The 24124-nt window shown below is 49.3% G+C and overlaps 1 protein-coding gene across 1 annotated transcript in view; it reads right to left on the reverse strand.

Moving 5' to 3' along the window:
• The window catches only part of tenm4 (teneurin transmembrane protein 4), a 191243-nt gene that overhangs the window by 101218 nt on the left and 65901 nt on the right, over positions 1 to 24124 (reverse strand). Inside the window, exon 5 of the mRNA XM_086164949.1 lies at positions 987 to 1246. Coding sequence (XP_086021075.1) covers positions 987 to 1246 — 260 coding nt within the window. The remainder of the gene's footprint in view (positions 1 to 986; positions 1247 to 24124) is intronic.

Consider the following 24124-nt stretch of genomic DNA (forward strand, 5'->3'; position numbering starts at 1 on the left):
GATGTTTTCGCACGGACGGTAATGATTCCCGTGTCGTTATCGGAAGGTGAGCGGCCGATGCGACGTGCGCCGTCGCGTTCCTTCTTCCCGCCTGTTGCCGATCCGCTCGCGCCGCCATCTGTTCCCCCCACCAACGCCGCGCCGGGGGGAATACCTGCGCCGAGTTAACATCAGCGCTATCGTTAATTACGCCGCTAACTGTCCGTCTTCCACCAATCAGGAACTGACGCTTGTTTTCCTGTTGACTGGACCGTCTGGCTTGGAAATAGTAAACACTGGTTTTCGGACGCCTCGGATTAACCGTTCGTCCTTTGACCCCCTCCTGCCTCGTATTCCGGACGACGGCGCGCAAAAGTGGCGGCGGATTAGCTCGGAGAAAACATAATTAAATCTGCGTTCATCGCGAAAATCTTCCACGGTAATTATAATAAAACCTACACTTTATGTGTTAATTAGAAAACTCCCGGTAGAGCTACAATTCAAGTGTTTTTTTTTTTTTTTTTTTTTGGGTAAATATATGTGAACACCTTTTCCCGCCGCCGCGCCGATAATAATGTGATTATCAGGGGTTGTGAGGTTTTATACAATTTCGCGACATGACAAGAAGCGGCATTAGCGGGTGACGTTTCCCCGCCGCGAGGCAACAACACTTGACGGATCCACTTCACACGAGGGGCCTCCCGATCGAGGAGCGTTCTTGAGAAATGATTGATACGGAATAAATCAAACATGCGAGCTGAAGTGGCGTCGCGACCGAGCCGGATTGTTAGCTCACCGACGTGATTTGCAATCGCGATTCCGCCGGAACGTCAAAAAAAACAGCGTTTTTCTCTCGCCGTCCGCGAAATCATGTGGGTCGGGAAAGGGCAAGGCCTCGGCGCCACGCGGTTCCCATTTTTTATTTTTTTTTGGGGGGGTTAATTCCTGCGCTCCTTAGCTTAGCACGGCGGGTATTGTTAGCGTGAAGCGCCGTCCGCTTCCGTGACGCGGTACCTCGTCTCCAGCGGGATGTTGCTGTTGAGGAGCCAGTTGTCCTGGGCGCCGCCGCCGGAGTCGGGGCCGCAGCCGGGGCCGTCGGGCGGCGCCGAGCTGTCGGTCGGCGCCGGGCTGGGGTTGCTGTGCGGCGTGTAGTTACCCCTGTTCAAGGAGTTGATGGAGGCCGCATGGTGCTGGTGGTTGGGCGAGTGGGAGTGGGCGAGCGGCAGCGGCGGCGTCCGCAGGCGGGAGTGGTTTTGAAAAACTCCGTCTGCGAGAAGAAGACGACACGCGCGAGGTGAATCGGGACGCTTTTACATATAGATGATATTATTACAATGTTATTACCATTTAATTACACATTTTGCCGCTCGGCACTCTAAAATAAAAATCATTTCACAACCCGACTGCTCCATTATGAATGCGACTTCAATATTTCAGCCGTTACCAGAAAACATGCGGCGCTTCGGTTATTTTTGATATTCAAAACCGGCCGTGATTGGCTGATATTTTTGAAAATCGGTCGCTATAATCGTCATTCACGGACCGACAAATATCTGCTTCTATCACAGAGAAACATTTCTTTCTTTTACCCCCAAACTGTGCGCGCCACGGCGCCCGGAAACATCGCGCACGCTTCATTACGGCGGGTTTTAGGGGGGGTTTAAAAAGAGATAACAGCCGTCCGCCCCGCCGGTAATCTGTAATCCTCAACCGCGTGTAATTATCAGATTTGCGCGGGTTAGTTAGAAGAGGCTCGCCCGTTCCGGACCCCCTTCCAACCCCCGGCGCCGGACGCACGCCTCCCCTTTCGCCACGCGTCGCTTCCTGTTCATCGATTCCACTGCATTTTGTGGCGATACTTCGACCCCCCCACCCTTCACACACACACACACACACACACACACACACACAACAGATTATTAGATCATTTGAACGCTATCACGCATCGCCAGATTAACACCACGGACAACGGAAGGCTGAAACATTTTGAATTCACCTTGCATCATCACAGATTAACGGCAGGTTTGCCAGATTGTAAAGTAATTTATACATATTTATAGCTCTCTATATATGTTTCTCTTTTTTCTCTGTTTTTTCTTTTACTTTTTTTATTTTATTCTCGATGTTCACACGCTCACACTTTGATGCTGCTGATTCTGAGATTAGCACGGTGGATACTGTGAACGCACTGCAATTTTAGCTAATTGCTAAATAAACACCAATATTTAGAATGCTACATAATATCGCCAGATTAACGCAGGACCGACTTTGAACGCACAATCTAGCTAGATTAACAGCGTAGATGCGTTTAGGGCTCCCCTGCACATCTTCAGGTGGAAGCTTCAAACGCAGCACTGCAAATCGCTAAATTAACACCAGGGATTAGAATGCTAACCAATATCACCAGATTAGCACTGGATATACTTTGAACACACCGCCTTGCGATCACCAGATTAACATCGTAGGTTTGTAGAACGTTCCCCCGAAAGTCACCAGATTAACGGCAGGTATACTTTTAACCCAAATTTCGCATCGCAGAACGGCGAGTTTAACGCCGTAGATACTGTGCACACACGGCTAAATTAACACCAACACGCGGAACGCTACCCAAAATCACCAGATTAACGCAGAGCAGACTTTGAACGTACCAGATTAACACTGCAGATGTGTTGAAGGCTCCCCTGCACATCGCAGGGTGAAAGCTTTAAACGCACCGCCGCACATTGCTAAATTAACACGAGGGATTAGCTAACCAATATCACCAGATTAGCACGGGATATACTTTGAACGCACCGCCTTGCACATCGCCAGATTAATGTAGGAGATACTTTGAACGCACCGCTTCTCAATCGACGTAAAAATGTCGTAGATTAGTCGAACGTTCCCTCGCACGTCTACAGATTAACGGCAGGTATGCCTTTAACGCATCGTCGCGTCGCACAAACGGCGAGTTTAACGGCGTAGATACTCTGCACGCACCGTGACACATTGCTAAATTAACACCGATACGCTACCCGATATCACCGGATTAACGCAGGACGGACTTTGAACGCGCATCGCCAGATTACTGGAGGAGATACTTTGAATGCACCACCTCGCTACCGCTACATTAACGCCGTAGATTTGTTGAACGCTCCCCTGCTCACGGCGAGACGAACGGCAGACATACTTTGAATGCACCGCCGCACATCAGCGGGTTAACGCCGTAGACGCTTTGAACGCCATCCCTCACACATCACCGGATTATCCGCCGAGCTACTTTGCCCGCTCCCTTGCACATCCCCGAAATTAATATCGTAAATGCTTTCAACGCATCACCGGATTTAGGCCGGAGCCTAACTTTGCACAAAGTTATCTTCACATCTGCGAGCGGCTCGTAAATGAAAAAGATAAATGAATAAGTCATTAAAAAATGCTCCGAGTTGCACTCAGACTGTATTTACAGCAGCTCTATTTCACATCTGCGGCTCCAAATTGCCAATTTATCGCCCAAATTGGAGGATTTACATGCAGCCGCATTCATTCGTCCGCGGTTAGATACCTTACGACCGCCATTTTAAAAAACACCGGCGGGGTTTTCCGGGGTCGGAGCCGATTGGACGCGGAGCCGACGGCGCCCGGCGAGGCCGCCGCTGTGTTAGCGACGTTAGCTCCCGCCGAAAAACTCCCGTCTCCGTTAATACGTTTATGCTAATTCTACGCGGGGAGGACGCGGCGGAAAACACCTCAAGGACAAATCCATCACCGCTCCGTAAACAAACGCGCCGCTTCCTGCGACGATCCAATAAATGCGGGGCAACAAGTAAATTACTATTATTATTATTGTTATTTCCAGGGGCCATGTTTGTAGTACTTTCAGGAGCCCGTAAATGCCTCGCGGGGGACGAAGCTCGGAAGACTCGCGGAAAGAGAAGCCGTCTGTTCTCCGATGTCTCAGCATTTGACGATAATGAAGCGTTAATTGACGCTCCTCGATTCAATACGTGCGATTTAATGAGTTAATGACATGTTCCTGATAGTGTAATAACAATTCATTCACGCGCGCAAGGAAGAAATGATCAAATACGTTTTCGTAAAAGTCAACGAATCGTCCGATAAGGCCTTGTTTTTAAATTCAAACTGTTTACTTATCGAGCCCTCGGGAGTTGAGAGACGTCCCACAATCGAAATCAAAACGTGTCCTCGCCGCAAAAGTAGGAAAAATAGTAGTTAATGCTTATTACCGTGTAATAACCGGTGTTATAAGCGATTAATTGTACTATTTCGTTCCGACAAAGCCCGCATTGCCTCCAGTCCGCCGACTGCGGGCGCATTCGCCCTCCCCCGACCCAACACCTCCGACAGCACAAAATAAAAAATCACTTTATGAGACAAAGCCCGGGCGGCGGCGGCGGCGGCGGCGGCGGGGGGGGGGAGCGAGGGGGCGCGACACCCCCGCAGATGTGGCGATTCAGCAATAATTATTCACCTCCATCCAAAAGGAGGGAAAAAGAAAAATGGATAGTTTTCTATTGACCCGCTTTACACGACGAGGACGACAATAAGAGGCCGATTCATTTGTCGCCGTGGACGCGGGAGGCGGGAGGAGGGGGGGGCTCAGGCGTCCGCTCGCTCTGACAATGCGTGATTTTTTTCCATTTCTCAAACGGACGTGAAGGGCCTCCCGAAGCTATTCCAGACAAGTAATTAAAGGCAAATCCACTTCATTAGCCGGGACTTCAACACCCCCTCCCTCTTCGAGTCCCACCTCCCCCTCCGCCCCGCTAGATAACAGGGTTGAGATGTTGTAATTGCTATCCGACGCTCATCGGCGGATTTTTTTTTTTTTTTTTTTGCAAAAATCCAAACTGACTGCCGGGAGGCCGGGCGATGGCTTTTTCCCGAAAACACCTGGAAGTTAGCGCCGCGGATTAGCCTAGCCGCCGCGCATCAGGATGTGACCCCCCCCCCTCCCCCCTTCCCCCGAATCAGGAAACACCATCTCCATCTCCGGTACGTTACGAGCTTCATCGGGAAAAAAAAAAAAAGGGGTGATAAAACACAAAATGAATTTACCTCGTAAAATATTATAAATATGATAATTAAGGATTGTTCCGGCGCCGGCGCCAACTGCAAAGTCAGCTGTCTTCTTGTTTTTCGGACCATACCGCGTTAATTGTGTCGGAGAGGAAGGGGGAGAAAGTTTCCACGAGACGACCGAACTATTTATCCTCCCGCGGCTCTTGGTGAATTATTCATCCCGGGGTCAAACGGCCGCCGCTGACTCACTTCCTGCACGAATTACGGACGTCCGCCGCTTTTTTGCGGCGGGTTCGGTTGCGGAAATTCTCTGGGAAGTGTCAGGCGTTCAGCGGTGGCGTGTTGCGTTCAGGTTCGGGTTCCTGTTAGCATGCTAAATCTAGTACTTCTTTACAGGGACGCTTTCCTGACCAATGAGACGCACGGCCAATAATTCAGTCAGAATTCCGACTTTCTGTTTGGAGTCTCCATGTTCTCCTTGTGCCTGCGTGGGGTTCCTCAGGGTTCTCCGGGTTCCTCCCACAGTCCAAAAAACATTTGTGAATGACAGACTGAATGGTTGTATGTAAATCTCTCAATATTTTTATCCTTTAATTCGTCCTATTTAATGTCCTTTTATCTACTGTCCCTGTCCTTTTAATGATACCTGTCCTCTTTCTCTGGGCTGCTGTGGCACTCTAATTTCCCCATTGGGGACCAATTAAGTATTATCTTATATTGCGTGCGAATGAGAGGGTGAAACAATTTACGTCACTATGACATGGGAATGAGGGAGCGAGAGTTGTATGCCATTATATAGTGAGTAAAGGAGGGAGCAAGAGTTGTATGTCCAGTATGTGAAGGAGGGAGCAAGAGTTGTAAGTCCATATGTAACCCATGAGTGTAGGCATGACTTGTATGCCTCTCTATGACGTGACTGAATAGTTGTATGTCTGTGCACGTGGCCCTGAGTAAACCCCGCCTCTGGCAGCTGGGATCATCTCCACATCCCGCCCCCCCGTATGTATAGGTGGTAGAATGAGATAGACAGATAGATAGTAAATGAATGAATGGATTTTTGTTGAAGCGCAGAAGACATCAGGTCATGCAAGGAGGAGGGATTCGACATCTGGCGGTGCTAATTAAGCATCGAAGGGAAAGGAGTGATAGGAATACCGCGGGGAATATCCGATTGGGTCGTAGTAACGTACAAGTTACTACAACAGCAGCGGTACTTCTGCAGAGGACAAGGGAAGTTTGGCTCGGCGGCCCATCTCCATGCGACGACAGCTGATTTTAGAACCCTCAGCATTAATGCTAATACCTGATGAGATAACGTGTAACGACGCGCCCCGGTCAGCCCGATGGAGGCGGTGGCGTGTGAGACACTCGATACGGAATTAATCAAAAGCCGTCCGGCGCCTGAATAAATCATTAAATCCTGCTGCTGCAGCCCCTATGGCAACCATGGGAGTGAGCTTTCCAGTTGAGTAGCGCTTGTCTATAAAAACAAAAATGGAATTTGTCATGTGGACAGGGAGGACGCGCTTCCCCTCCGGCCTCCACGCCGCAGAGGAGGAGGCGGAGGAAGAGCCGGGGAATACACGCCGTCCGTCCCGGGCGGGTTCCAGAGGTAGCAGGTACCGCTACCAAGCACCGCACGGCGGGGGTGCTAGCATCCGGCGCTGCATCACGGGAGGGAGGAGCCGTCTGGAATCCGATACGAAGGAGGCAGTGTCACGTAAGCTACGACAGGTCCTTGGAGTTTCCTAGCACCTTTCCAGGAACTATATTGCTTCCCGGTGCTTTCGCAGGGAAATTGGATCTCAATTGGATACATCTCGCAGAGCGCCATTTTTAAACACTATCAGGGTCACCTCTCTGCTGTTTTCTTGCACCAAGATGGGAAAAAAGTAGCTAAAAAGTGATGAAGAGGTCTGTGCTTTACGGGTATGCTACGCCTCTGAGGGACTTCCAGGGATGGCAGAGGAGTATTAACATTTTGGCAAGAATAAGTCCGGAGTTAGCTAATGGCTAACTTCAACCCATCTTATGCTCCATGGTTATTATTCCCGCCATGCAGAACGTGAAGCTTCCATCTCCATGTTGTGCTATTCATCTCCCTCTTCTTCGGTGGTTGGTTTTGGAGTGTGGAGCTTAAGGTACATTTCACAGACACTTACGCTACGCCGGTCCCTCCAGTGGTCACTTCCTGCCCCGGGAATACAAAACTCAAAAGACAACCCCTGAAGGAGGCCAGTTCCCGGAACAAAACCGAAGCCATAGTCAGCTCATATCTCCATATCACCAACAAACCCGACCGGTTACAACTCAAAGGGAGCGGCCAGTCGGTCCAGATTTCCTGTCATGCCTTGAGTTGAAGTTGAGCATCAGTGAAAAGGGGACATGTAGTTACGTGGAAAGTGACGTACAGACGGTCAGCTGGATCCACCTCATTGGCGGCTGAAGATCAAGCGGATTCTGTTAGATTCCCCGAAAGCGGGTCTCACATGGCCGGAAAAAGTGAGGGCGTGCGCGTACGAGCCAATAAATCATTATTTTAGCCGTTTGACCTCTTTTAAGCACGGCTCTCCGGCCCTTGTTGGCGCGGGGGTGATTAGGCAGCTCCAGTGTAGGCTTATTTATATTCTGGCGCGACCGCGTCTCGCGCTCAGAATTCCTGCTTCGTCAGCTGCGAGGTGGCGACGGGGTCGGCCCTTTCACCTGGGGAGCGAGGCAGCTGCGCCGAGAGCCGACACTAGCCAAAAACCCCATGCTGTTTTTGCATTAAGAGATGCTAATACCGGCTCAGATCCCCGAGCCCAGCGTGGCGGCGAGCTCCCGCTGGCAGCCTCCCCGAGACGCAGGCCCCTCTGGGAAAGCCGGCCGCCGCGCTGAAACGCACGCCGCACAAAAGGCCGGCGAGCTTGAGCGACCTCACAGATGAAGGGGGGGAGCGGAGGTACGTCGCGGAATTGCCTCATCCGGGAATATCTCCAGCACCGAGTGACCACACCTGGTCGTTTTCACACTGACATCTGTAAAGACACCCGCCGGTGCAAGGGATTACGCCACTCCCTTTAGGAAAACAAACGAAACCTTCCCAAGACCAGAAATGGAAGGATTAGGGTAAAACCTGGCCTCATGGTGTGAATTCATATTTACTCAACCACCCTCCGGAAGGGACGGTTGACAGAAAAAAAAACAAAAAAAAAAAAACACTTGCAAGTCATGCAGACTTAAATAAAACAGACTTAAAAAAAAAAAAAAAAAAAACCTGATGTTGCATGGCTTGCAAGTGTTTTTTTTTTTTTATTTTTTTTTGTTTTTTTTATGTGACCTGGAAGCTACGAGTCCGACAAACTAGGCGGCCTCTTTCTAATATTTCTCGTCAAAAAAAAAAAAAAAAAGGGTGCAACACGGCATCTTGGAAAAACTTGGGAATGCACACGTCCTCTTTCAAAGAAGGGCTTCCACCCAAAAGAAACGCCGAAACCTCGCAAAACAGCCCCATTGTTGGGGGGGGCGAACACCCCCGTCCCCTCAAGGCACCATCCGGTCACTCCTCGGGTGAGCGGCGTGTCGCCGCAGTGGAATTAGGGGAGGCGCTCGGCAACGGGATTAATGACTTATTTCTGAGCCGGCCGCCCGGTGGGAGGGCAGGGCCGCGGAGATTGATGAAATTCAAGCCTCCGGTTGGCTGCTTGTTTTGTCTTTGCTGGAAACTAGCACGGACACGTCCTCAGCTGCTAGCATGCTCATAAAACCCCGTCACCGGCAATAACTATAAAAGTGTGTTTGAGCGGCCATTTTAAGCTACACACCCCCGACAGCGGCGGTCGCCAATGGACGTTGGATGACGAGCTCCCAAACAGGAAGCGAGGCCTTTGTTGACGTTTCGGTTTTAAGCTACTTTGGCTAACGCGGCGTTGCTATCTGTGGATGCACGTTGAAGTGAGGAATAAAATAAAAACAACTTTCTCCTTCCGCTAGCGTTCATCGCTTCCACAGAAAGAGAAAACCTGTGACGAACACCGACTCAAGCGCCGCTCCGAGAGACACGTTGAACTCTGCGCGCTTCGGCTCGGAGTCTTTTTCTTTCTAAAATGCGTTTCCCCGGGCGACGTTATCGACTCGGAGGTCGCCTTCTGGTTCGAGGCGCCCTCGGAAAGAAAAAGTAAATAAATAAATAACAGAAAAGGGACGCGTTCTAGCCCGCGGACGTCCGCGGGACCTTTTACCCGCCGCGGCGGAGGAAGAGGAGGCTAACCTCTGGAAAGCAACAGTAGTTGGTAAAAACAAACTCACCGTCGGCAGCTGCGGTGGCGGGAGCGTACAGGTTCCCTGAGCCAGTTTTAACTAAGAATGAATCGGGACCAAACTCATCCTCAGAGTCAGAGTCCTGGGCTGGCTGAGCCGCACAGTTACCTAGCAACCCTCCCTGGCTCTGATTGGCTGCAATGGAAGGGGGAGGGTATGGGAGCTGCTCGACAGGGGAGGAGGAGGCGGATGAACAAAGCAGCGTAGGACCTGTGGACCACAAACAGAGACAGCACATGGGGAGGGGGGGGGGGGGGGGGGGTGAAACACACCCAAAACATCACATAGGAGCTGAACACACACACACTTCAAAAAAAAAAAGAAACTAACAGGAACACATCTGCCTTTGTCTCTGCCACCTCACTCCAGCTGGGAGGGAGAATACAAACAAATGAAATGACTCGCAGTGCGAGGAAGAACAGAAAAATGAGTGAAATAGCATGAGAGGCTCGGCCGGTGGCGGGGGAAATAGACAAAAAAAAAAACAACACTTTTTGGGATGTTAAAAAAAAAAAAAAAAAAAAAAAAAGTCGGGTTAAAGGAGGTGTGACACGTACACACAGTAGCAGGAGTGAGGGCTCATTTATGCTAATGTTAAATACGCCGTTCGCTGACTTCCTGCTTTTTTTGGGCGCCAAACCGAAGTTGTGGACTTTAAGTGGGAACCAAGAAGAGGACAACATGGCGTCGGTTTGACCGGAAGCCGCCGTCATCGTCTGTTTCTTTCTGAGAATGATCACCGGCTCGTCCACGAACGTGATGTTTTGTTAGCGCGCGAACTAGCGATGCCAACTCTGCACCGCTCTATAGTGTCAACAGCCGCGGTGACGTAAAGCTAACATGTGAGCGTTCACTTTCGAAACTGACGCACGTCACGTTTGCATAAATGAGACGGTCAGAATGGCCGATCGAAGCGAAAACCAAAATGCCGCAATTTTAATTCCAAACGCCGGCAGCGAAACGGCGCCGTTTTGCCAGTTTTCCTCCAGCTTCAGTTGACGACGGCTAGCCCTCCCTGGACGAAACACGAGCGGCCCCTGTTGTTTATCCGTCTTTTTCAAAACATCACGCTTCTAAGGCTCCATCCTGCTGATTTCTCGCCTTCCTGGCATATTTGCTGCGTCTTTCCCCGACGTGCACGGAGAGGACTATCCAAACATTTTCCCTCTCTCTCGCCGCAGATGGGTTCGGATCCCCATATCGTCACGCGCTGTTAAATCTCTGCGGAGCTCCTATTAATGCGCGATTAAATTTTGATGCGGCGCCGCGTCCGCACTGAAAATGGAGTGCTTAAGTAACGCCACCGCGGCGAACAAAACCAATCGCACCGGCGCGACTCCCGACCCTCCATCAGTTTGAAAGCCTCCGACGCTGGGATTCCTGCTGACTTGGCCGCCATCCGTCAGGGGAAGACGCCTTTCCTCTACCTCGGTAATGATCCCCGGGGCGTATTAAAATACGACTCATTGACTTGCATCTAATTAGGAAACAATTAGTGATATTAACATATCAGCCTCGGCCCCCGTGCAAGCAAACGCTTCTTCAACCCTCTGCCGCCGGTGAAGTAATTCACAGGTGCAGAGAGGAACGGTTGTGATATCACGACCGGACTGACATCACCGTATGTGGCACGGTCTTTGAAAGGTGGACGGTACAAGCTGCAAGGTCTTACCAAGTGAGCGAGGCCAAAAGTGAAAGCGGGAGGCATACAAGTCAGGAGCCTACCAGATCAGAGCTATGAAGATACAGGAAAAGTTAGGGACCAAGGCAAGCAAGGCCAAAAGTGAAATCGGGAGGCATACAAGTCAGGGGCGTACCAGATCAAAGCTATGAAGATAATGGAAGAGTTAGGGACCAAGGCAAGCAAGGCCAAAAGTGAAAGCGGGAGGCATACAAGTCAGGGGCATACCAGATAACAACTATGAGGATACTGGAAAAGTCAGGGACAAGGAGCGTCGACAGCAAAAGAGAGTCTGGTGTCTTCATGCCTGTCCTGATTGCCGGTGATCAAGCTCAGGTGAGCCCAATCAGGTGATTGAAAGGAGGTGTTTAGAGTGAACAAGGCTATGAAGGCCCCGTTTACCCGACGACATTCTGTTTAGTTTCCGTTTAAATAGTTCAACGTGCAGAATGATCTCTGTGCAAGTCAGACTTTAGGAAGCACCTACAATGCTGTGGTAAACCACCAGACCACAAGTTGGCGCTGTGATATTATGATGGACTAAAACACGGTACGTGCATGAAGAAACTTTTCGTCTGTGCTACGACATGTATTTGTTGCTTGGAAGGACCCGAAACGACAAGACGGAGCAGTAAATCCAAACTTTGCTGAAGAAGCATTGAACTTTGGAGTCGGCCATTGCTTTGACGGCGCACCCCGCCTCTCGCCCAATAGCGGCGGGTATCGACTCCAGTGTGACACTGACTGCGGGTTAAGTGTTATGGATGAATTAATGAATATATTTAGTCTCGTTCAGTCGCAAAAGGAGATGTTCCTACTTTGCAGGTTGAATAAGGGCGCTGGAAAAATGAACGACGGCGGCAAATCCTCCCCCACCTCTGAATACTGTCTCTGCACCCTTTCTCAAAACAAGACCCGTGTTTGTTCGTGGACCTTTAATGAAGAAAGTTGTGGAAAGAAGAGAAGAAAAGGTGGAATCAAGCGTTGTCTCAGGAATGACAGTTTATTTTGGGGAGAAGAAAAGGCTTAAGCCGGAGTAACTGAGGCGGGGGGATGTTTTGTCCCAGGAGAAACGGCCCCGAGGCTGCGGGGCGAAAAAAAAGAAGCGTCGAAGTTGATCCCGAGGCAGAAGAATGAGCCATCGGGAGGAGCAGAAGTCCACGGTTGGAGGTCAAGGGTCAACCGACACCCTCGGCAGAAAAAAACAATAGGTCCTCTACTGCCCACCTGCTAATTTCCGCTTGTTTTCATGCGAGTTATCAGTAAATTGACAAATACCGCTATTAGTTTTTGAAATGGCAGCGCTGACGGCTGAACCCCCGCCCGCGTCTCCGATCGTCTCGGGTCGCGTTCGACGCCGATTCGTTTATCCGTTTGTTTACGCAACGGTGACAAATGAGGTTTTCATTTTTAATTTGATAGAAACGCATTACGCCGAATTAAACGCCGCTGTCTTTGCCTTGTTGTGCACTTGACTGAGAAGTGTGTTTGTGTGTGTGTGTGTGTGTGTGTGTGTGTGTGTGCACGCATGTGCGCATTTGTAATTCACAAACGGTTCCACTTTGGCACGCAAATTACAAACCAATTCAAATGAGACGAAGAAGAAGAGAGTTTTTAGCGGATCGCGGTGGACGCTTGTTAGCTTCAAGCTTAATGCCCCTCCTAGCTTGAGAAGCTAAAGAAGACCAGGGATCTCCATGGAGTTTTATCGCTCGCTGCCTGGTTCTGCATCGGTTCCCCGACGCTTGTCCGGGCTGGGCGGACCCTTGCCAACAGCGTCCCTGCTTTTAATAGACCCATTAGCAAACTAATTAAGACAGCGGATGTATAAATTGGTGATTGCTAATGATATTGTAGCATTCACCGTGACGCGGCCTCCCAGGAGACAAACACCAAGCTCTTCTAATTAAATGTTCAAACGGAACCGAGACGAGAGATTTAACGCTACAGGTGAAGGATTCTGGTGGTGCGATTAAAAAAAAAAAAAGAAATCGAGACACAAACCGAGGAGCGGGACGAGCGCCTGACCGTAAGGAACGGAAAAATAGAGTTTAGTAAACACAGGACTGCTAGCAGGTCGTACCGGCCGGAGAGGAGGAGCGGCGTAGCAGGAGATGCTAACAAGTAGCAGTTCTGCGCCATGTTGCTCTATAGCAAGGGACGATTCCACCGCGGACGTACAGTGTTGCATCTTTTGGGAGAAGATGTTGGAAAGTAGAGAATCACTAAGTCAGGCCATCCATCCATCCGTCCATCCATCCATTTATCCACCTATCTATCAATCAATCAATCCATCCATCCATCCATCCATCTATAGATCCATTCATCCATCATCAATCAATCAAAACTTTGATCAATCCATTAAAAATTGCATCGATCCATCATCAATCCATCCATCAATTTTTATATCCATCCATCCATCCATCCATCCATCCATCCATCCATCCATCCATCTATTAATCAATCGAAACTTCGATCGATCCATTAAAAATTGCATTGATCCATCATCAGTCCATCCATCAATTTTCATATCCATCCATCCATCCATCCATCCATCCATCCATCCATCCATCCATCCATTTATCCACTTATCTATCAATCAATCCATCCATCCAGCCATCAATCAAAACATCCATCCATCCATCCATCCATCCATCCATCCATCCATCCATCCATCCATCTATTAATCAATCGAAACTTCGATCAATCCATTAAAAATTGCATTGATCCATCATCAGTCCATCCATCAATTTTCATATCCATCCATCCATCCATCCATCCATCCATCCATCCATTTATCCACTTATCTATCAATCAATCCATCCATCCAGCCATCAATCAAAACATCCATCCATCCATCCATCCATCCATCCATCCATCCATCCATCCATCCATCCATCAATCAAAACATCTATCCATCCATCCATCTATCATCAATCAATCAAAACTTCGATCAATCCATTAAAAATTGCATCCATCCATCATCAATCCATCCATAATTTTTATATCCATCCATCCATCCATCCATCCATTCATCCATTTATCCACCTATCTATCAATCAATCCATCCATCCCTCCATCAAGTTACTTTTAATTAAACCAATAAATGAGCTACTTCTACCACAGTTTAATATTATTGGTCCACTGGGTTCTTCCTGCGTTCTCTCCATCTCCTCCAGGTTCCTCCCATGATCGTCTGCATGCTCTCCTGCTGGGCTTCTTTCCAGGTTCTGACTTTCCTCCCACAGTCCACTGGAGACTTTATTATCCGTAGGTGTGAATGAGCGAGCGCGAAATATTTGGACGCGTCTAATTGTGGCGCCGTAACTGACAGCTGATCGGCGCAGCTGAGACCGCCTCTCACGCAATGCCGCGCTGTGATTGGCTGCGGCTCTCCTCCCCCGACCTGCGAGCCCGTGAGCAGGATAAACACCATGGATAATGAATGAATACGTGATTAATTTAAATGTTTGAAGACCTTCTCCGTATTAAATGTGCATATACATGTCTGCGGGTCGTGTGCACACACACACACTCACACACACCACCATCTCCGTGTAATTTGGGGAAATGCAGCTGTCATTTAACATTTATTAGCTGAGGCTCAGGTGTGTTACAACGTGTTCCTGATGCTCTTCAGGGTTACACGGCGATACCTGACAGCGAGGAGACTTCGACGCCACCCAAAGTTTCAGGCGGGGAGGGGGGGGGGTGCGAACGGCCTTCACGCCGCCATCGATCAACGGCGACTCCATATCTGAGGCGGATATTCTCACCGGAGAGATAATTCATGCAAAACTGATGATTTGGACAACTACCGTTGACCCCGTGTCAATACGGCAAGGACGGTATAGAGGTGCTTTTGCTCGAGGTGCGGCGGCGTGGAATACGGGCCGGCGCCGAAAGGAATCACATCAGAAGAGTCAACATCGGCGAATCTGAATGATTAATATTCTTCGGGTCTCCGCGGAATTCACTCGTTGTGAAGTACCCGAAGAACTTCGACTGAAGTAACTGACTTCCTACGACACATGAACGCGGCGGATAATAACAGTGAGCGCCATATTTCAATCGCGACGCCGACAGCGGCCGGGCAGATGTGCGACGCGGCGCTGACAACGGGAATTGTCTGTTTGCTCAAGGACTTCAGCTGCCGCAGCAGCAGCATTCATAAAAGATTCAGGCTATTTGTAGATAAACAGCAAAAAAAAAAAAAAAAGAAAACAAATAAATAGACAAAAAAAAAAAAACTTTTGGGCAGTCGATGCGACGTGTCCGGCGGTGCGCAGAAGACGATGGGAAGGAGATAAAAGGTCTCCGTAGCGACTGGATATCGTCAATAAATCAATAAATAATAAAAAGTACACAGTGTTGAGACAGCATCTTGTTTATTCAGTGCTAATCTAGAATTCATGGAAAGACCAGAGGAGCAAAAACGGACGGAGCTCGATTGAGCGACGCCAGCGGGAGTCGGCGGCCGCCCGCGGCACGATCCAATCCACCCTACTGGTCACCATAGCAGCGAGAAATACTCCACTGCAGGGGGAAATACGGCGCTCTTTTTGGGCATGAGTACGCCACGGCTGCACCTCCAAAGCGAGCGTTACCATGGCGACTTAACCGGAAACACAAGGTCATTACCGGTTTTCTCAAACCAAATATTGGGAATGTACCCAGTTCCGCTCCTCTGGAATCATCTTCCAATCTCCAGCCTCTCCTTGTTTTAGAAGAGGATTAAAACATTTAGTTTTGAGAAAGTTAGCGCTATGCTAGCCCCTAGCGATGCAGCCCTTGGCTTACTCTGCTAAAGGATATCCAATGATACACCTCTTTTCTGCAGCCAGGCGTCCACCGCTATTATTTCTTCTATCGACATTCAACAAGAATCACTGTATCTTCTTAGCTATTAGCATGTAACTGTTAGCGCTTCTGTTATTATTACAAAGAGAACATTGGACCTGTCCGTCCCAACCCTCATTCTCCAGAACGGGTCAAGGCAGAAGTAAGTTTTCTCACCGCCGTCATAGAGTGCACGCTCATATGGGGGGGATGTAGGATCATCTGGAAGAGTTTTGTCCAGACCTGCTCAACTTGAAAAGTGCCATCAGACAACCGAGTTGACACTTTTTCTGCGCCAAGGAAAATGTTTTCCACTTATCTGGCACCATCGCACCCCGCTGTTTCAAAGCACTTTACGTGCAATAGCATTGGATAGCAATGGCGGCAGAGCTAGCTTAGATATAGCAACAAATAGCAACAAACGATTCAGTGTCTTGGCCAAGGACACTTTCATCTGAGCTGAGAATCAAACCGCTATCTTTCTCATTGAAGGGACACCACTTTGTACCGATGCACTGCGGTACCTTAATTGGGTACCTTACGATCTTCGGCGACCCAATCTTTGAACCCTGATGTAGCGTAGTCGCTAGGCTACATCTGCATGCTGCCGTGTTGGCAGGTCGGGATCAAGTTGTCCCCGGAAAAATGTCGGCGCTACAAAAGGCAACGGAGTTGTCAAACCCATGAAAGGCGGTTTGATGCCCTTTAAGATTTTTTAACAAACGGACTGGCAGCGTTTGAGCTCCGCCGCCACTGATTAAATGTGCCCTCTCACCGGCGACGCCGCCGCTCCTGGTCTGGATTGAACTTTGTAAAGGCTGGGAAGGCGGCAGCGACAACGGCGATCGTGCCTTCATGTCGCCGGCAATCTCGGGATTCCAACATCTCTCCGCTTTTGCCGTAGAGCAGACAATAAAAAGAGAGAGAGCGGCTAATCTCCAAGGTACCCGGGATTTCAGCACAGATAGTTTAATAAAGGTATCATTTCCATCTGCAGACCTTGGTTTACAAGATATTTAGCGGCTCACACACACACACACGCTCGGAGAAAAAGACCACTTTTCAATCCATACATGCACTTATCAAATCCCAGCAGAGAGGAAGTAGAGGATGAATTCAATTTAATAAATTCATTCATTCATTATCTATACAGCTTATCCCGCCTCAGGGTCGCGGGGGGTTAGAGAGTCTATCCCAGCTGTAATTGGACAAGAAGTGGGGTTCATCCCAGACCAGTTGCTAGTCAATCATACGAGCATACAACTATTGATCCCCTCAGCCATACGCCCGATAGACATACAACCATTCACTCATTCATTCACTTGTTAGGATCTACGTTTTTGGACTGTGGGATGAGATCAGAGAACCCAGAAGAAATCCATGCCGAGTCCACCGAATCCAAGCAGGGACCTTCTCGGTTTGAAGAAGAAGCACTAAGATCTGCGCCCTCTGAGACGAACCCGGATAGCCGAGTTATAATCTAATCCAGGGACACCTGGATTACATTCAATGAGTGCCAGATGTTTCATCTCTCTGTCGTCTCCTATGTCGGTGGACATAAATGCCTTGGGGAAGCGCAGGAGACCCGGAGAGGGAGCGAGTACCTGGCTTTGGAAAAGCAATAATGCAACGTATCCCTCACATCTGGGCTCGCCTTCCCGGAATCAATAAGAAAACAACGAGGGGTCAATAACACATATGATAAAGTCGAACGCAAAGTGTAAACAGCAATAAAGTATCTTTTTATAGTCGGCCCCGGGCCATTACTGGGAAAATGGAAATTATATTTGGGTGTAACAGAAGAGCATCACCGCAGATGGGACACTTCCATTTGTGTCCGTTTCCCTCAGCACTTTAAAAACGCAACGTCCATTATGAATGACGGCGGCCCCGCTCTCAGGGAAAACGATGAGTGCGGAATTACAAATGCGTGGCGAGAGTAAGTGTGAGTATTGAGAGCTGCGCTACGGTGTCGACGAGGCAGCTGGAACACTAGAAAAATAAATCAATTAATGATCCGGCTTGAAGTGTTCACATTTGGAAAGACAGTAACTGACAACGTCATGAGCATACAAGTCTGGGCCATGTAGGAGGACTAGCTTCTTTTGCACTTTTTGCAGTTCCTGGAATCTTTTCAGGAACCAGGTCGTTTCTTGCTGCATTCGGACGGCAGAAGAACCAGGGATAACGGAACTCAGTCCCTGGTACTATCGTAGCTCCTACCCCGAGGCAGGGGTTTTGCGTTTCCTTAGTAATTTATACTCCTGAGGTGCTTGATGATTGGTAAGACTCGCTCGCCATGCCCATTAGCAGATACTTCTTGTTGGCCCGTGTAGCGACAATTTTTGAAAACTACTGCTCTCACTGCTCAGCTGTTTTCTTGGACAGAACCGGCGAGAAATGAAGCGACAAAGAGCGGAGGAACGTCAGCATTTCGGGCCGAATAAGTCCAGAGTAAGCTAACGGCGGGGTTCTTCACACAGCGAAGCAGCACGGGGAGAAGATAAAAAGACTTCAACCCATCTGACAGTCCACAGTTATTATTCCCACCAAGCGCTTCGCTTTCCATGTCATCCGTGTGGATTCCCTCACCTTCTTCGATTGTTTATTTTTTGAGCGTGGCCTTTCAGATGCAGGTCGCAGCCCTACCGTGGTCTCTTACTGCCTGTGGGAACGCAAAAGTTAAAGGTTGCCCTGAGGGACGGTAGTTCCTGAAACCAAATTCGACCTGAAAGCGGAAAAAAAGGCAAAGATGCATACTCATACATGGGGTGAGGGGGGTGCTGGCCCATGAGCTAGACTCCTCAGAATATCACCTTGGCAGATGAAAAAGCAGGCCACCCTGGCCGGGACATTTCATCACCGGGCCGGCCGATAATAGGACGAGACTCTTTCCCCCAGTTATCCTCTACCTACATTCCCGCCTGGCCTGCGTCACTCCCATCCACCCGGTGCCCACTCTTTGTCTCTCGGCAATGACGAGACCGGAAAATCCTCATAAAGCTGCCGGGCGAGAAGGCCCCGGCGCCGCCGCCGCTGCCGCCCCGCTCCCAGAACGCTCCGGGAGCAGCACCTTTAAAAAGGGGTTGCTAATGACAAAGTGTTCACGGCGAGCATACAACGCCTTTATCCCTTTTACACCAGCGGCCTTCATTTTTGGTCTCAAACTCTTTAACAAGATATGAAGTTGTTAAATCTCCCCATTCAGCACCTCGGGGCATCCCCGGGGGGTCCCTTTGTCCGAGGATGAAAAAAAAAAAAAGGAGTTGTCTCCACGGTTACGCCAATAGAAGGCGTCTCCCGCCCGTGGCTACCTGCTTCCAATATGGCCGTTCCCGCGCCTCCGTCATCCCTCATCCGACGCAAATGGCCGAAAAAACAAAACCCATAAAACCAAACGCCGTTGGTGGATAGTTATCTCCACTGGCTGCTCTGTTCCCTCTCCCATCAAGCGGGTGGGGGGGAGGTGAGGGGGTGAATAAACACAATGACATGAATAAATAATGACCCACAATCCTCTTAGGGTCCCCCGACAGCGAGGGAAGGGAGAAGAAACAAGAAAGGAAAAAAGAGAAAAGTTTACTTTCCATGTTTGAGAGAGCAAGCAGAGCCTGAATTTGTAAGCGAGTCATCAGGGCCCCGTTTACACGGCAACGCTCCCCGTCGTCTTTATTCAGTCGCCCGTTCCGTGCGCAGACGGCGACACTTTGAAAACGATCTCTGTGCACACTAGACCCTAGGAAACACCAGAAATGCTGTAGTACACATGCCAAGCCAGTAGTTGCCGTTGTGATGAAGTGATGAACTTCCTGTAACGACTTCCTGTCTCGGTGCAATAAAAGACACACTCGCCGGACCTGGTATCTGCATGGGCCGACTGGCTGGGAGTCACGCCAGAGGAAATGCTCTGGAGTACTCTGGGGTCGGCCATTGTCGTCACGGTCGATTCGCCCGCGCATGCGTTGAGCCACTTCCTGTTCGGTCGAGTGTACAACACAAGCAGTGCTCTGGAGCCGCCATTGTTATTGTGGTCGACCCACCTGTCCAAGCATGGAGCCGCTTCCTGTTTAATTGAGTGAGGAGCCCAAGCAGGACTCTGGAGTCCTTGTATGCTCGATCTACCCGCCTACACCTAGAGACACTTCCTGTTTACTCAGCTGAGGACCATCAGCCGTTGTCTGGATGGAGCCACAATTGCTGTTATGGTCGAACCACCTGTCCATGCGCAAGCCACTTCCTGTTCAATTGAGTGAGGAGCCCAAGCAGGACTCAAGAGTCGGCCATTACTTGTATGCTCGATCTACCCGCCAAAACCTAGGGACACTTCCTGTTTACTCAGTTGAGGACCATGAGCCAGTGTGTGGATGGAGCCTCCATTGCTCTAACGGTCGACCAACGTGTCCAAGCGTAAGCCACTTCCTGTTTAAATGAGTAAGGAGCCCAAGCAGTACTCTGGAGTCGGCCATTACTTGTATGCTCGATCTACTCCCCAAAACCTAGAGACACTACCTGTATACTCGATTGAGGACCATGAGCCAGTGTCTGGATGGAGTCACCATTGGTGTTATGGTCGACCCACCTGTCCATGCGCAAGCCACTTCCTGTTTAAAAGAGTGGGGAGCCGAAGCAGTAATCCGGGGTCGACCATCGCTGTTATGGTCACCCCGAGACACTTCCTGTTTACTCAGTGGAGGAGCATGAGTGATACATTGCTGTTCTGGTCGACCCACCAGCGCATGTGTAGAGCCACTTCCTCTTTAATTGAGTGAGCAGCTCTTCCAGTACTCTGGTATCAGCCATTGCTGTTATGATCAATCCAACCGCGCATGAGTAGAGCCACTTCCTGTTTAATCAAGTGTCTCTAAATGTAATTAAACCTCTAAATTTTGTTGCGCTCTGTGTAACGATAATAAAAGTCTTGAATCTTGAGCCTTGAATCTTAATTGCAGAACACAAGCAATGCTCTGGAGTCGCCCGCCGATGTTACGGTCAACCCACCCGCCAAAGCCTAGACGCACTTCCTGTTGACCTAATTGAATAGCACGAGTCGGACTCTGGATGGAGCCGCCATTGTTGTTATGGTCGACCCATCAGCGCATGCGTAGAGCCACTTCCTGTTTAATCAAGTGTAGAGTACATGCAGTACTCTGGAGCCGCCATTGTTATTATATGCTGCGAACCTGTCCATGCAAAGAGACACTTCCTGTTTACTTAAGAGTAGCCTGAGCCATACTGTGGAAGGAGCCACCATTGCTGTTATGGTCAATACACCCATGCATGAGTAGAGCCACTTCCTGTTTAATCAAGTGTAGAGCACAAGCAGTACTCTGGAGCCGCCATTGCCGTTATGGTCGATTCACCCTTGCGTGGCAATCGACTGACAAACTTAGCGCGAACCCCGTTTTCGTGTTGTTCCATTTTCAAGCATTGCAAAACGGCGTCGTCATGTAGGCGGCCGGAAGACAACAGGAGTCTCGCGTTTTCACCCGAAAACAAAAAGTCGTGTAAACAGGACCGAGGGCTGCTTGCAGAACAAGACCAAGACGGCTTCGTTGGTGCAGAACCGCCGCTAAACACGTTACGCCGTCAGAACTTTGGTCCTCCCTTTCAGGGAGCCCTACAGATAGCTTACATAAAAGCCCGCCATTTTATTTCATCTTATTTTTTCTTCCAGTTCAGTCGCTTCGCCTGCGTTTAAGAGTCTGTGGTGATCCTCGGAGCTCCTGCTGAGAACCCCACGGTTCAAAAAGCGATCTAAAACGCAGTGCTTACCTAATCTACGCCGTGGAAAAGAAAAAAAAAAGAAATAAAAGAAGGTAATGAGAAACGTGATCGATAAAACAATTCCATAACAACCGGGGATCTTTATCCTGGAGATATTAAAAAAAAAAAAAAACAAGTTTGACACAGGTGTCACTGGGGTAAGAGGCGGGGTTTGATCCGGACCTGTCAATCATAGTGCCGTAACAGCCAATCACCAATCATCTAGTTGGATTTATCTATATTTAACACCTAGAGTTGACTGTGGTACCACCGTGGAAAATGATGAGGTCGAAGACTGGAGCCAATCAGAGCAAAGGATGGGTGTAGGGGCGGGGCTTAACCAGGAAGAGTCACCTGTCAATCACACATGGAGACAAGAAGTCTTTCACCCTGTCGATCGGATGGACAGATAATTTCAAGAGAGCTTCAGAACTTTGGATGGAAGGTGGAGAACCTGGAGAGAACCCAGTCAGGAGAACGTGGAGAACCCGCGTTTAGCTTCTTTAGCCTAGCGACGGCCCCGGTCTGTCTACATGACTGTGGTGGTCTCCGTGGCAACAGCCAGGGCAGGCAGTCAACTATTAAATATTGACATTTCTAATCCCTGCACCGTTAATCCAGTGGCCATAAAGGAACGTTGTTTTCCAGTTCCCCACCGCTAAATACTGCAAGTACCGCCTCTTTAAACACCCGGTTGTAGAACCCGGCCCTGTTTTTTAGGGTGGCGTCGCCAGAGAAGCGTGCCGGTCGATGGCGCCTCCCCGGGGAGGCTGTAAGCTGATCAGCCGGATCAGCCATTGGGTTTTAATTGATTAACGGCAACAATGAAAGCTAATCCATTTTGAATTAGAAGGTCACTCCGGAGAGCCGATGGAGGATATCGGGGCGTTTTTTTTTTTTTTGTTTGTTTTTTCAACGTTAAATAGATCAACAAGACGCGGTTGAGGGTTCTATTCCTGTTTTTTTTTTTTTTTTTTTTTTTTGTATAAACAATGTGTTTTGAACAAAAAAAAAAAAAACTTTCATACAGCTATCACTTTTTTTTTTTTTTTTTGTAGCCGCACCTTTGCATTCCCATCACTTTATAAACCAAACCCTACAATATCTATCTATTAACTTGTCGTACTTGGTTGTTCTCTGTGACAAATTATTTATAATTTTTTGTATTTTTTGCACCGTTGGTCTCAGAGTAACGCTATTTTAATGCTACGTATGTGTGAACATATGGCGTTGTTGACAATAAAGTTGACTTTGACTTGGCTTTCGTCGATTGTGACCCCCTCCGACCCTCCGTGCAGCACAAACCATGTGGAAAATGAATGAATGAATGAATTTCGGAAACTTTCCACCCTCGGTTCTTGCCTCATCCCCATATAACTGTTCATAATGTTACTTTTACTTAGTCCTGGTTATTTTTCCACCTTCCTATCCTGACCCTCATGTGTCCTCGATACCGTCAACAACCCCCCCGCCCCGCCTCCCGCCGCGCTAATAAAGTTCCGCACGATGCGTGAACAATTACCGGCGTGGCGGTTTCACCTTGACCCTGAATCAAATTAACTTTCACAAACGCGCAACTTTCTCGGCTTTCTCGTTTTCAGCGCCGTGACCCGCGACCGACCGAGGCTGCCTCATGTGCGCGAGCGGGTAGAAGGCCCTTTATCTTCGTCGTTTTCGCCTTCCACTCTAATAATGTGCAGTTTTGTACAACAACGACTCTAGCGGAAAATTCCAAGGATTTAAGTTTTTTTTTTTTCAATTTGCAGTTAAAATTTACAAACTTGGTCATAAATAATTATACAGAGCTTTTATCAGTTGCTGGGGCTAGCTAGCGGATGCTAGCGCTCGTTTTACACAGGACGGAGCATCACACTGGAGACAGTAGGGTGGCTAGTTGGGGCCAGTGGGAGTGGCTAGTTGTAGTGAGTACTTGTGGCTAGTTGGGGCCAGAGGGCATGGCTAGTAGCAGGACCACAATGCAGACAGTGGCTTGGCTAGTTGGGACCAGGGGAAGTGGCTAGTTGCGGGGAGTGGGTGTGGTCAGTTGGGGACAGTGGGTTTGGCAAGTTGGGACAAGTGGGCATGGCTTGTTGCGACCAGTTGGTGTGGCTAGTTGGCGACAGTGGTTGTGCCTAGATGGAGATGTGGGTGTGGCAAGTTGGGGTCAGTGGGCATGGCTAGTAGCGGAACCCCACTGCAGACAGTGACTTGGCTAGTTGGGGACAGTGGGTGTGCCTCGATGGGGACAGTGGGTGTGGCAAGTTGGGGATAGTGGGCGTTGCAAGTTGGGATCAGTGGGCATGGCTAGTTGCTGCAAGTGGTTGTGGCTAGTTAGGGACAGTGAGTCTGGCTAGATGGGGACAGTGGACGAGGCAAGTTGGAGTGGGTGTGGCTTGTTGCGCCCCTTGGTGTGGCTAGTTGGGAACAGTGGGTATGGATGTAGCTAGTTGCGGCCAGTAGGTTTGGCTAGTGTTGGGCAGTAGGTGTGGCTTGTTGGGGCTAGTGGGTATGGCTCCTTGGGGCCAGTTGGTGTGCCTAGTTGGG

Source organism: Fistularia commersonii, chromosome 18 (genome assembly GCF_037954325.1).
Source record: "Fistularia commersonii isolate RoL2024-O1a breed Wild chromosome 18, RoL_Fcom_v1.0, whole genome shotgun sequence".
In the NCBI taxonomy this organism is placed as follows: domain Eukaryota; kingdom Metazoa; phylum Chordata; class Actinopteri; order Syngnathiformes; family Fistulariidae; genus Fistularia; species Fistularia commersonii.